This window comes from Bufo gargarizans, chromosome 1, assembly GCF_014858855.1.
Source record: "Bufo gargarizans isolate SCDJY-AF-19 chromosome 1, ASM1485885v1, whole genome shotgun sequence".
Lineage (NCBI taxonomy): Eukaryota > Metazoa > Chordata > Amphibia > Anura > Bufonidae > Bufo > Bufo gargarizans.
The window spans coordinates 513,922,517-513,935,052 of NC_058080.1; the positions used below are offsets into that span (position 1 = coordinate 513,922,517).

Here is a 12,536-nt window from a genome sequence, read left to right on the forward strand (position 1 = left end):
GGACCACTAGGACCTTGTTCACGGCCTCAGTATTGTAGATTGGGAGACATCAGGTGGACTCACAAGTCCAACTGATGTCTCACGATCTACAATACTGAGGCCGTGAACAAGGTCCTAGTGGTCCGAAACATTGGCCATTATTAAAAAGATCCAATTCTGGGATGGACAATAAATTAACTATTTCTGATTATCTGAAAACGAGTGCCATGGTTTCTTCCTATTTCAGACTGATTATTTCCACTGAGCACCAACAGCTATACAAGGAGTGCCATCCACTATAATTATTATAACCATAGGGATCAGATATCCAACTAATCCAGAGGTCTAGCCAATTGGCAGTCATTTGGCTTGGATGAAGGAAGGTTAGTGCAGCCAGTCTGAGAGCTTGGCTACTGCAAATCCTCAGGTTGTGTCTGCAGATTCCTTTAAACCAAGTCCAACCCTCCTTGTGTGCGTTCGTCAAGGGAGAATACCTATGGTCCCTTAGACTCTGCTAGCTAGAGTGGCCACCAAGTAAAGCCTGACTGAGGAAATAATAAAACAGGTAATTCCCTACCGTACCATTACAGTTTACAGAAACAGAGCGCCACCCTCATCTATGGGCTGTGTGTGATATTGCAGTTCACCATATAAAAGCAGTACCTTTTCCCCTACAATATTTCTGGATTAGGGGGTATGCCAAATATTAATTGAAATGTTGCAAGCTCTCGCCGGCAGGGCCCTCTGTCCTTCTGTACCAGCTTGTAACGTGTCTTGTTCATGCTTTTTGCAATTGTTTTGACTTATGTATGTATATATACCCCTTTTTATATGTACAGCGCCATGGAATTAATGGTGCTTTAATAATAAATAATAATAATAATGTTGTAATTACAATACTATAAATACAAGTACCAAATAACGTAGAACATGTCACTTTAGAGAAATCTGAGATACTTTCTTGAAATTTATTTCAAAGCACTTGCTATTTTATTCTAAGGGGTCTTATTGTCAAAGGTGTCAATAGCAAAAATAACCCCTGTAGTATAACCATTATTTGTAATAAATAATTTGACTATTATTTTAGTTTTCTTTTTAATATTATGCAGTTGCCTGGAAAACCTGCTTACCTAACATCACGCCAACCTGGAGAGTTCCAATTATTAAACATTTACTGCAAAAAGAGATAGATAATAAAGATATAGATGGATAGATAAGAGATGGATAGATAGATGGATACCAACTGCATATTGGTGGCTTAAATATTGATTTTTTCCAAAACATTTTCTGCATCCCCTCCAGCCATTTCAGCGGGGAAGGCCACTGTCTGGGTTAAAGGGGCTGTAGATAACATATTACAGCTGGAGGGAAAGCTGACTTGCAATAATTAATGGTGCTTCTGGTAATAGGATTTCCCAGCCCCGAGGTACCTTTTTACATAAGATATTGGCTGGAGAGTTATGATTTATAGAGGTCTGATCCCAAAGAGAATCTGCAAGAGGACTCATGCTAGAAGGAAATTCATCAGTAGAGACGAGAGTAGACAGAAGCAGAGGGCTAGGAAACTGAGAAGTCTGGGAGGAGAAAAATGAAAAGACCAGAAGGTATAGAGAAAATGCAAGAGGGCTGTATTGATCAATAGCAAGAACGGAGGTCAAAGGTTAATAGAAATCTTGCAAACATTCTGTTCTCATCAATGTAGAAGGTAATTGCTGGTCTCCGGACTCCCTCCAGTGGAAAGACCACGTTAGCTGAATCACTGCAAGTGCTATTCATTTACGTGACTTTATTCAGGTGATCAAACCATTCCCAGTTGGGATTTGAAGTTCTGAAGTTCAGACATACTTATTGAACTTCCTCCACAAACTATCATTATCAGTGGTCCGGCCAATGGTTCCAACTTGCCCTCCTTTTGCAAGCGCTGGATGTGTCCAGAATACACGGCAGCAAGGGCAGCTCCACATGAAACTTCCACTAACATCAGTTCATCCTCTGCAAGAAAACATACATGAGATGGAGTGAGAGGAGAGGGTGGAACAAGTAGTACATGGGTCCACCACAAATGAGATATTGATACTAGAGGGGGTACAACATATAAAATGAATTGCTGTAGGCAGTGTCGGACTGGGGTACCTAGGGACCACCAGTAAAATTTATTTTGGGGGCCCACCGTACGGATACATTAAAATATAATAAATAACCTAACAAGTTTTTTATATGAACATAAGCTGGTTGAGGTGCTGTACATTGAATATATGTATGTAGTGTACTAAATATAATGTGTTATGTGCCACTTGTGCAGGGTGTGGGAGACTAGGGGCCCACCTTGCTCAGGGGCCCACCGGGGAATTCCCCTGTACCCCTGTGGGCCAGTCCGAGCCTGGCTGTAGGATAAAATGGCCCTGCCGAAGGGCCTGAGATCTACAAGGAAAAAGAACAGGGGACTCAATAGACAGGAGAGAGACTGGCGGTGTGGGACTTGTCTAATTATAATGAGGAATAAGGATGGGAATGAAGATGGATAGGCAATTCTGAAGAAGAGGGATTTGAAAGATTGTTTAAAGAGTTTAAAAACGGGATGAGCTTAATAGGATGAAGATGGAGTGAGAGGAGAGGGTGGAACAAGTACTACATGGGTAGGATAGGAGAGGATAGGAGCAGCTGGAGAGAAGTTATACTTGTGATCGAAAAAGGGAAGAGGACAATTTATTTAGCAGTTTTTATATTTAAAGAAATTTAATTTTTCTCAAATAAATTTGCAATAGTAGAATTAAATGCGATAACCATTGCCTGTATACGGTTTTCTGTTAAGCTGTTTTTCTGTTACCCAGTATATAGTGTCCTGGTTCTATTTGTCATGGCTTCTTTTCCAGGTCCCAAAAATACAATATAAACCGTTTGTAAAAAAAAAAATCTGTTACGAATAGAAAATTGGACATATTTTGGACTAGGGGTGAGCAAATTGATTCATTCATCTGAACAAATTCTCAATCTGTAAGGGACTGTCCCGCTACATACGATTCCCCACTGTGCCAGCAGATAACGTGACTGCACATCTTGCGCAGCCTTAATAATCTCACGCACCATTACTGTATCAGTGCATGCGCAGATAATATACCTGCAGAAACAAATCAGCAATTGTGCATGCGCCTCTAAAACTTGTTAGCGGTGCTTGCAAACTCTTTGATGCGGATTTGTAGGCGTATCAATCGCGCATGTGATGATACATTTCCAATGTTAATCTGCAGGCACAGAGAACGTCTAGAGCAAGGGGGCGCTACCTCACAAGTGCTAACTGACATGTTAACTAGTGAGATATAGGAGACACAAAAGACAGAATATTGGGTTTAGACAGCATCAGGGGGTAAAGCTACAGAATGCCGAGTTAGGGCTCATGCACATGACAGTATGTATTTTGCAGTCCATGTGCATTCCGTGTTTTGTGGGACGGAACATATGGCCCCTAATAGAACAGTTCCATAATTGTCCGTAATGCGAACAATAATAGGACATGTTCTAATTTTTTGCCGGAAGGACATACGTGTCAGTAACATTTTTTTTATTTATTTTTTTGCAGACCCAAAACAAACACAGAAATAAAATATGTTTGTGTACATGAGCCCTTAGTTAACACAGTAACATAGTCTACACTTCAGTTATTTGGTCAGTTATTTTCATCAGTTATTGTGAGCCAAAACCAGTGGTGAAATCTACTCAGGGATCAGGTGTAATGGAATAATCTGCACCTCAGTGGCGTGTTTAGAGTGTTTGGCACTTGGCACTCAGGGCGTGTCCTCTCACTGGCACCCCCCCCCCCCCCAAAAAAAAAAAAAAACGTTAAAAAAAATGTTTACCCCTTACAGTAGTATTGCCCTCATTATACAACCTTCACAGTAGTTTTGTACAGATGTGCGCCCCCTCACAGTAGTTATGCCCACATTGTGCCCTCTCACAGTAGTTATACCCACATTGTGCCCCCCCTTACAATAGTTATGCCCTCTCTGTGCCCCTTTCACAGTTGTAATGCCCTCTTTGTGCCCCCTTCACAGTAATAATCCCCATTGTGCCCCTTCACAGTAATAATCCCCATTGTGCCCCCTTCATATTAATAATCCCCACTGTGCCCCGTTTATATTAATAAAGCCTACTGTACCCCCTTGATAGTAATAATGCCCATCGTGCCCCCTCCACAGTAATAATGCCCATTGTGCCCCTTAATAGTAGTAATGCACACTGTGCTAGTAATGCCCTCTGTGCCCCCTCCATAGTAGAAATCTCCACTGTGCCCCTTCACAGTAATAATGCCCACTGTGCCCCCTTCACCGTAATAATGCCCCCTGTGCCCCTTTTATAGTAATAATGCCCACTGTGCCCCCTTCACAGTAATAATGCCTATTGTGCCCCCTTAATAGTAGTTATGCCCACTGTGCTAGTAATGCCCTCTGTGCCCCCTCCATAGCAGAAGAAATCCCCAGTGTGCCTCCTTCACAGTAATAATGTCCACTGTGCCCTCTTTACAGTAATAATGCCCACTGTGCTCCTTCATAGTAATAAGGCCCATTGTGCCCCTTTCACAGTAATAATGCCCATTGTGCCCCCTTAATAGTAGTAATGCCCACTGTGCTAGTAATGACCTCTGTGCCCCCTCCATAGTAGAAATCCCCATTGTGCCCCCTTCACAGTAATAATGCCCTCTGTGCCCCCTTCACTGTAGTAATGCCCTCTAGCTCTGTTCCCCCTCCATAGTAGAAATGCCCATTGTCCCCCCTTCACATTAGTAATGCCCTCTGTGCTGCCTCCATAGTAATAAAGTCATCTGTGTCCCCACCATAGTAATAAAGTACTCTGTGCCCCCTCCATAGTAATAAAGTCCTCTGTGCCCCCTCCATAGTAATAAAGCCCTCTGTGCCCCCTCCATAGTAATAAAGCCCTCCATGCCCCCTCCATAGTAGTAAAGCCTTCTGGTCCCCCCATAGTAATAAAGCCCTCTGTGCCCCCTCCATAGTAATAAAGCCCTCTGTGCCCCCTCCATAGTAATAAAGCCCTCTGTGCCCCCTCCATAGTAATAAAGCCCTCTGTGCCCCCTCCATAGTACTAAAGTCCTCTGTGCCCCCTCCATAGTAATAAAGCCCTCTGTGCCCCCTCTATATAAAAAAAAAACACAGTAACTACTCACCTTGTCCCGTTCCTGAAACTCACATTCCTCTCTTCCCTGCGGGCACAGATCGCTCTGCAGCACTGTGTGGGTGGAGCTTATACAGATTTCTGGGCTGCAGGCTCCACCCACACAGGCCGGCAGCGTGATCCATGCCTGCAGGCTGAATGGTGGAGTGGGGAGAAGTCTTCCTGCTCTACCATTCAGAGCGCCGCCGGCATGAAGGAGGGGAGGAGAGCGCGGAGCTGAGGGGTGAGTGACAGGACTGCAGCTCCCAGTGCTCCAGCAATGAGCGCTTCCATCTGTATTGATTTGATGGAAGCGCTCATTGCTTCTGGCACCCCCCTGAGAGCCGACACCCCCTTTAGTACGCCACTGCTGCATTTTTTTTTTTGACCCGCACCTAGTTTTGGCTCACAATAACTAATGGAAATATCTGACCAAATAACTGAAGTGTAAACTCAGCCTTGGCAGGGCCCAAAAGCCCCTTTGCCACATGAGAACACACCCGTGTTATAAATGGCACATGTCAGGGTGTGTTCTGTAGATGAGCTTTCATGGGGCCCCAGTTATACCTCTGAGCCAGTATGTGGTGTACAGTACAAAACATGATTTAAAAAAAACTGATTAGACAGCAAGAATCAAACTATATCAGTAAGAGCCAGTGATTAGAAAGAGAGAGCGGTGCTGCATCCACCGACCTAAGAAGCTCTCCACTGCCTGCAATGCATCTCTGTCGTCCACAGTCAGGGAGATGACTCTGTACTTCCTTGCACACTCCAGTGCTCTGTCACATACTGTTTTTGCACCTAGACACTTTGCAATGCTGCAAGAGACAGACATGTTAAACATTATTATAAAGGGAATAATAGAGACCACTCCACCAACCTATGGACATGAGAGCGCAGCCGACTGCCTCTGACCTACTCATGTGTGAGTGCCTGGGAGAAAGGGACAGGTCTCACTTCAGACGTGTCACATTGTCACAGTTAATTGAACAGTCCAATCTGATTGTGAGCAAGATGCTGTCAGGCACAAACTGGGTCTTAATAACCCTAGTAAATTGCAGCTTGAAGAGGGGCTGTAATTACAGGTACTTTTCTTCTCTGTGAAAGACAGGTGAGCTCGCTATTCTACGCTTAGTGTCCACTTGGTCAGTGGAATGAGAATTTAGCTAAAATACTAAAAAACTAGCAATTATTTGCTTGTATCGCGGCAGTATACCCTTCTGTATGAGTCCATTTCTGGCACATGCCCCATTGACTGTTTAAATGTTACTCCTTATCTACAAAAATGACCTCTATAGGTTTCTCTACTTATAGCCTGAATATTCTACGTAGCAGAAGTTTAAGAATTACGTTTAGCAAAAAAATAAAAACATATATCTTTATCATAGTGTCTTGGGCTCATAGTATATGGCGGCCCTGGTGACCCCTCTTCTGAATTACCGTATCTTTAAGGCTTAGCTCACACTCACATTATCCATGTTCCTTCTATTTCTTCAGTTGGGAATTACTTGGTAGAAACAGAGTTTTCATCTATTTATTCTATTTATTACCCAACCATCACTTTACACTGGAAAAACGCTCTTTTCTAAAGTCAAAGCAATTCTGTATCCTATACTTTAAAGACAAGTATAGGATACTGTATGTTACATGGTTAGGACTCCGGAGAACCAATTGGCAATCTGTTCCCTATGGTGCTATATATTCTGTATATTTGTACAGGTGTTGTAAGCATTCCATGCACTTCCATATGATTTCAATATGGTGTTCCATACAGGTATTATACGTATTATATGTATTTTCTACCATGTCAGTAGTTAAGCAGGGAATAGTATACGCATATTGTTATATATTCAATTATACTGTACAAGGATGCAATTTCTCAGATTTCATGCAGCACTGATTACGTGAAGCAAGATTTCTTTTCAAATAAATATAGATTGTGTTAAAAAATATGTGTGATGGCATATGCTTATAATATGGTCATATATATGCCAATCATAATATTGATTTATGGTTGTCCCCAGCCCCTTTACATATGAAATGTCCCCTGACAATTAGCTATTCACAGTGGGCTTCGCTGCCAGTAACATCCATGATCAGCTGTTATCAATATGGACTAGCAAGCCAATCTTTGCAGTGACTCTTGGTTTTGGTAATTAGAGGAGGTCTATGTGACCTAATGTGTGAAAATGGGTCATTTTCAGCAGAAAACCACTTTGATCATGGTATAATGTGCAAAGAGGTATCTCCCAAGAAAGAGAATCATCTCCCCAGCGCCACCTTTTGGAAGTGAATCCTTATGAGTCAAGATCTGACTTTTCAACAAGCCTTGGGAATTGCCAAATGAATATATCAGGTTATGCAACTTGATTACTGAACCAAGGTTACAATAGGGTTATGCAACCTCATTGCTGAACCAGCACGATGGCAACATTTGTTCTACACTGACAAATTGTAGCAAGCTATGGTGATGGTGATTTGTCTCTCTCTTATGATATCTCACCTAGTAATGTCAGGCAATGTCACTGATTTCCCGGCCTGGAGGGCTGCATTCAGGCAATCAGCACCCAAAGTCTCCATGGCAAGAATTGGCACATCAGACCAGCCCACCTTGACAATTCCTTCAACCAACCCAGCCAGGAGGCCTCCACCTCCAACTGCAACCACAAAAGCTCCTGGTTTTTGATTCCCAAGAGAAGCTTTCAGTTCAAATATAAGACTGGAGTGACCTTCCCTAGAAAAAGAAGAATACAAGACAATTAAGCAATAGTTTGTTTCAGGGCCTATTTATTTGCTCTTTAAATTGTTCTAGAAAGTTTCAAGTAAAATATTGGCTTTAGTGCATCAAATATTTACATATTTAGCATCTGTAAGAAAGTATAAGTATGGAAATAATATGCATGGACCTATTGCTGAAAGCCTGGGAACTACTGATCTACTGGTTTTCACTCTACTTACCAAAGCAAGGGGTGATTAAATGGAGAGACATATACAGAGCCTGGTGCGTCAGTCAGGCCATGAGCGTAGGCGTCAGCATCATCCCAAACCTATCGGAGATCTATTTCATTATACAGACTACAAATGTCATGCAAACGTTTGTGTGACTTTTTACACATATGGCTTCATGCCCACATGATCATTATATTTCAGATGCTTCTTGAAACACTCTAATGGGTTTTCCAAACATAAAAAAGTATAAAAACACCAATATATGTGTGTGGGAATACTCATCAGGTGATGCTACTATAATTCGGAAATCGGTTTTATCATTTTAATTGCCTTGCTATGTGCTGCACCTTTGTTTTGATGCTGCCTGGGCTTGCTGAGGACAGAATTAAAGAGCGACAGTTCCCATAATACTTCTTCCCCTTTTACAGACACTGTCACTGTTAAAAGCTACCTGCATGCCCTTCTATTCCTAGGTGTAAAGCAATGGTGCAATCACTTCCTATTCCCACTATCTACTAATGAGAAATAGCTTTGCTTCTCTATTGCTCACTCAGCATCATATGATCTGCTGTCCAGCATGTGAAACCCAGTGATCAGGGTATAGGAGGTCACACGAGCAGCAGCTAAACAATAGGAGCATGGTCAAGTGGCTGCATGTGAAATCTCTTTTAGATACACGGTACAGTCATTTCATAAGTGATACATATTACTGCATGTAAACTATTTGCAGATCATTTTTAAAGACTAGAAACTCTCTTATGGGCAGTGACTTGTCATATTTGGGACACCAACTTTAACAGTTGATCAACACCACTTAAAAATAGTCAAACCCATAGCAATCAGTTGAGCGACAGACCAGTTTTATACTAAGAAGGGTTGGTACTGCTTAGACAATCCCTTTGGAGGATACAATATTTCAAATTGTTCTTGTCCATTGATATTACCCCTTGTTTTCTTCCTCTACTATATTTCCCCATTTCCACTGATTTGCTCACCTTTCCAGTTACCACCACTTCTGCTCCCAATTCCTGCAGTTTACATATGATTTTTTTAGAGGTACCTTCAGGGACAACAATAGTGGCTGGCAGCCCCAGTTTACTACAGGCATATGCTGCTGCTAATCCAGCATTCCCACCTAGGATGAGGGAGAATAAAAGGAGTCAATGATCTTACACAGATATGTATGGGATATTTATGAACCTGGGATATTAAATAAATCTGTGCACAAGGGCTTTGGTGTGGGCTTACAGAGAATATTGTAGAACATATTGTGGCTATGTTATTGATTATCTCATATATGGTATTTTGAAATGTTGGTATTTGGTTACCTGAAGAGCAGACAAATTTCCTACATCCCTCCTTTGCCAACTGCAGAACAAAAAAATACTTGAAATTAGACAAAAGTGTTTCATTTCCCAGTGAATGAAGCAGTTGATATTAACTGTGTGCAACTGACCATAACATGTGCTGGGTCACGGCAATATGTACTTGTGTATAAAGTGAAACATTTCTTTGTATCTCATGTAAATATAGCAACAGTAATCTATCAGTATGTACCTCCTTACATATCCCCCCTCATCTCCATCTACCACTCTACCCATGCTCTCTTTTCTGATAATGATCTAAGGCCTCTTGCACACAATCATATGTATTTTGTGGTCTGCAAAAAACGGATCCGCAAAAAATACAGATGGCATCCGTGAGCATTCCTTATTTTGCGGAACGGAACAGCTGGCCCCTAATAGAACAGTACTATCCTTGTCCGTAATGCAGACAACAATAGGACATGTTCAATTTTTTTGCAGAACGGAAATATGGAAATGGAATGCACATGGAGTACCTTCCGTTTTTTTTTTTGCGGACCCATTGAAATGAATGGTCCGCAAAAAAACCGGAAGGGAAACGGAATAAATATAAGTTGTGTGCAAGATGCCTAAACATGCACACGTTAAAAACGGACATTTATTTCACTGATGCCTTTCTGAGAAATGGACATTAAAAATTGACCCATGTGATATACACTTTTTTAACGGCTATCACAAGTCTGTTTTAAGATCAATGGTAGTCTATGGGGTTGTTCACACAGCAGTTTTTTTCACTGTCAGTGAAGAAAGGATGTAAAAAAATAGAACATGTTCTATCTTGTCCGTTTTTCACTGACAGACTGCCCCCATACAATGAAATGGGTAAATTTTTTACATCCGTTTCTCAGAAAGGCATCAGTGAAATAAATGTCCATTAAAAATTTTTAACGGAAATTTATTTCACTGATGCCTTTCTGAGAAACGGATGTAAAAAATTTACCCATTCCATTGTATGGGGGCAGTCTATTAGTGAAAAACGGACAAGATAGAACTTTTTTTTTCACTTTCGTGTGCATGTAGCCTAAGACTGACATACGCCATAATAAGAACCTCTCACTCCCATCTCCAGTTCTGTAGAATGCACTATCCCTGATAATCAGTGTTAGGCCTCTTGCACACATATGTATTTTATTTCTGTTTGCGGTCCGTATGCGGAACCATTAATTTCAATAGTTCTGCCCAAAAAATGAATGTACTCCGTGTGCATTCCATTTCCATATATCCGCTCCGCTAAAGGATAGAACTTGTCCTATTATTGCCCGCAAATAACGTTCCGTCGCTCCATTCAAGTCAATGGGTCTGCAAAAAATACGGAATGCATACGGAATACATCCGTATGTCATGCGTATTTTGCGGATCCATGCCCACTTTGCCCATGTGTTTACTGTTTACAAACATTACAGTACATTACAGTAATAATTACAAATTTTATGTTTCTGTTTGCGATCTGCAAAAAATGGATCGCAAACGGAAACCATGTGGAGATGTTTTTGCGGAAATACAGAACGGAAACACAACGGAAACAAAAAAGGAACAACAGATCCGTGAAAAATGGACCGCAAATTACAGAAAAAGGCCTCTTGCACACGACTGTATGGCTTTTTCAGTATTTTGCGGTCCGTTTTTAACTGATCCGTTGTTACGTTATTTGTTTCCATTGTGTTTCCGTTCCGTTTCCATTCCGTAGTACCATAAAAAATCTCTGTATGGTTTCCGTATGCGATCCGTTGTTTGCAGATCGCAAACAGAAACATAACATTTTTTATCATTAATGTAATGTACAGTAATGTGTTTTAACAGTATACACATAGGCAAAGTGGGCATGGATCCGCAAAAAACGGATGACATATGGATGTGTTCCGTATGCATTCCGTAATTTTTGCAGGACCTATTGACTTGAATGGAGCCACGGATCGTTATTTGAGGACAATAATAGGACAAGTTCTATCTTTCAGAGGAACAGGAAATACGGAAACGGAATGCAGAGTACATTCTGGTTTTTTTTTTCGGAAACAATTGAAATAATTGTTCCGCATACGGACCGCAAACGGAATCCGCAAAAACGGAACGGAAACTGGAAAAAAAATGTTTGTGTGCAAGAAGCCAAATACATACGGTCATGTGCAAGAGGCCTTAAGTTCTGTTAAATATGTTGGTGCTATATAAGGATGATGATAAGTAGGATGATCATTATTATTAATATTATTATTAAAGTGAACCTCTCACCATGAAAACGCAGTTCAGTCTGCAGGGAGCATGTTATAGAGCAGGATGAGCTGAACAGATTGATATATATGGGGTATTTACTATTGGGAAATACACCTAAATTAGGTGTATTTCAGGTGCAGATGGCAGCGCAAAGGTTAGTAGTGATTTTAGTGGACTGAGCTCGTCAGTATACTACTCTACTCTTTAAAGTAGACTGAGCTGTCTGCTTCCGGAATGGAAGGTATCGTCAAACAGCTGACTGGTGGGGGTGCAGGGTGTCAGACCCCCGCTGATCACTTAGTCATGGCCTACCCTGAGGTAATAGAAATAAAATAATGGTCAGCCCATTTCCTTTTGTTTCCATTTGCTAATAAAAGGGAAGAATGTAGGTGGACAAACCAATCCTGACAATGTGCTCAGACAAGTGTTTTTTTGTTTTTGTTTTTCATTCAAAACATAAAACTGTGTTAGTAACTGGGTTTATGTTATTTACAGACATAATAGTAATGAAACTAATAAAAAAAACTTTCATTTTCTTTAGATTTGACAAATTGATCCATATGACGGAACTTATGCAATGTTGGCTGCGGCTACAAATCAGAAACATGCTAATATCTGCAAAAAAGGGACAATTAATGCTCCTCCTCTAATTTCTAACTTACTAATGAGCATTTCTTTATGTTTTGGGTGGAAAGCCTCTTGAAGTGTATTATATTCATCATATTAAATGATCTCTTCACCTGTCAGCAGGATTAGGACACAAGTTTGAGGGTCTTGAATGAAAGCAGTGAGTGAGGTCTGTGACATTTTGGTTTTGCAGTTCAGCTCCATTCATGTGATCTGCAATACCAGACACAAATACCATAAACAAGA

General features: G+C 41.1%; 1 protein-coding gene across 5 annotated transcripts in view; it reads right to left on the bottom strand.

Annotated features, from left to right (window-relative positions):
• Window positions 1-1,750: 1,750 nt before the first annotated feature.
• SDSL (serine dehydratase like) overlaps window positions 1,751-12,536 on the bottom strand; it is a 73,753-nt gene continuing 62,967 nt past the window's right edge. For all 5 annotated transcript variants that reach the window (XM_044275324.1, XM_044275323.1, XM_044275325.1 and 2 more), the window contains exons 4-9: window positions 9,420-9,459; window positions 9,087-9,226; window positions 8,101-8,189; window positions 7,646-7,876; window positions 5,836-5,960; window positions 1,751-1,971 (exon numbers count right to left, since the gene is read on the bottom strand). In XM_044275324.1, the coding sequence (XP_044131259.1) occupies window positions 1,778-1,971; window positions 5,836-5,960; window positions 7,646-7,876; window positions 8,101-8,189; window positions 9,087-9,226; window positions 9,420-9,459 (819 nt within the window). In that variant the 3' untranslated portion in view covers window positions 1,751-1,777. The remainder of the gene's footprint in view (window positions 1,972-5,835; window positions 5,961-7,645; window positions 7,877-8,100; window positions 8,190-9,086; window positions 9,227-9,419; window positions 9,460-12,536) is intronic.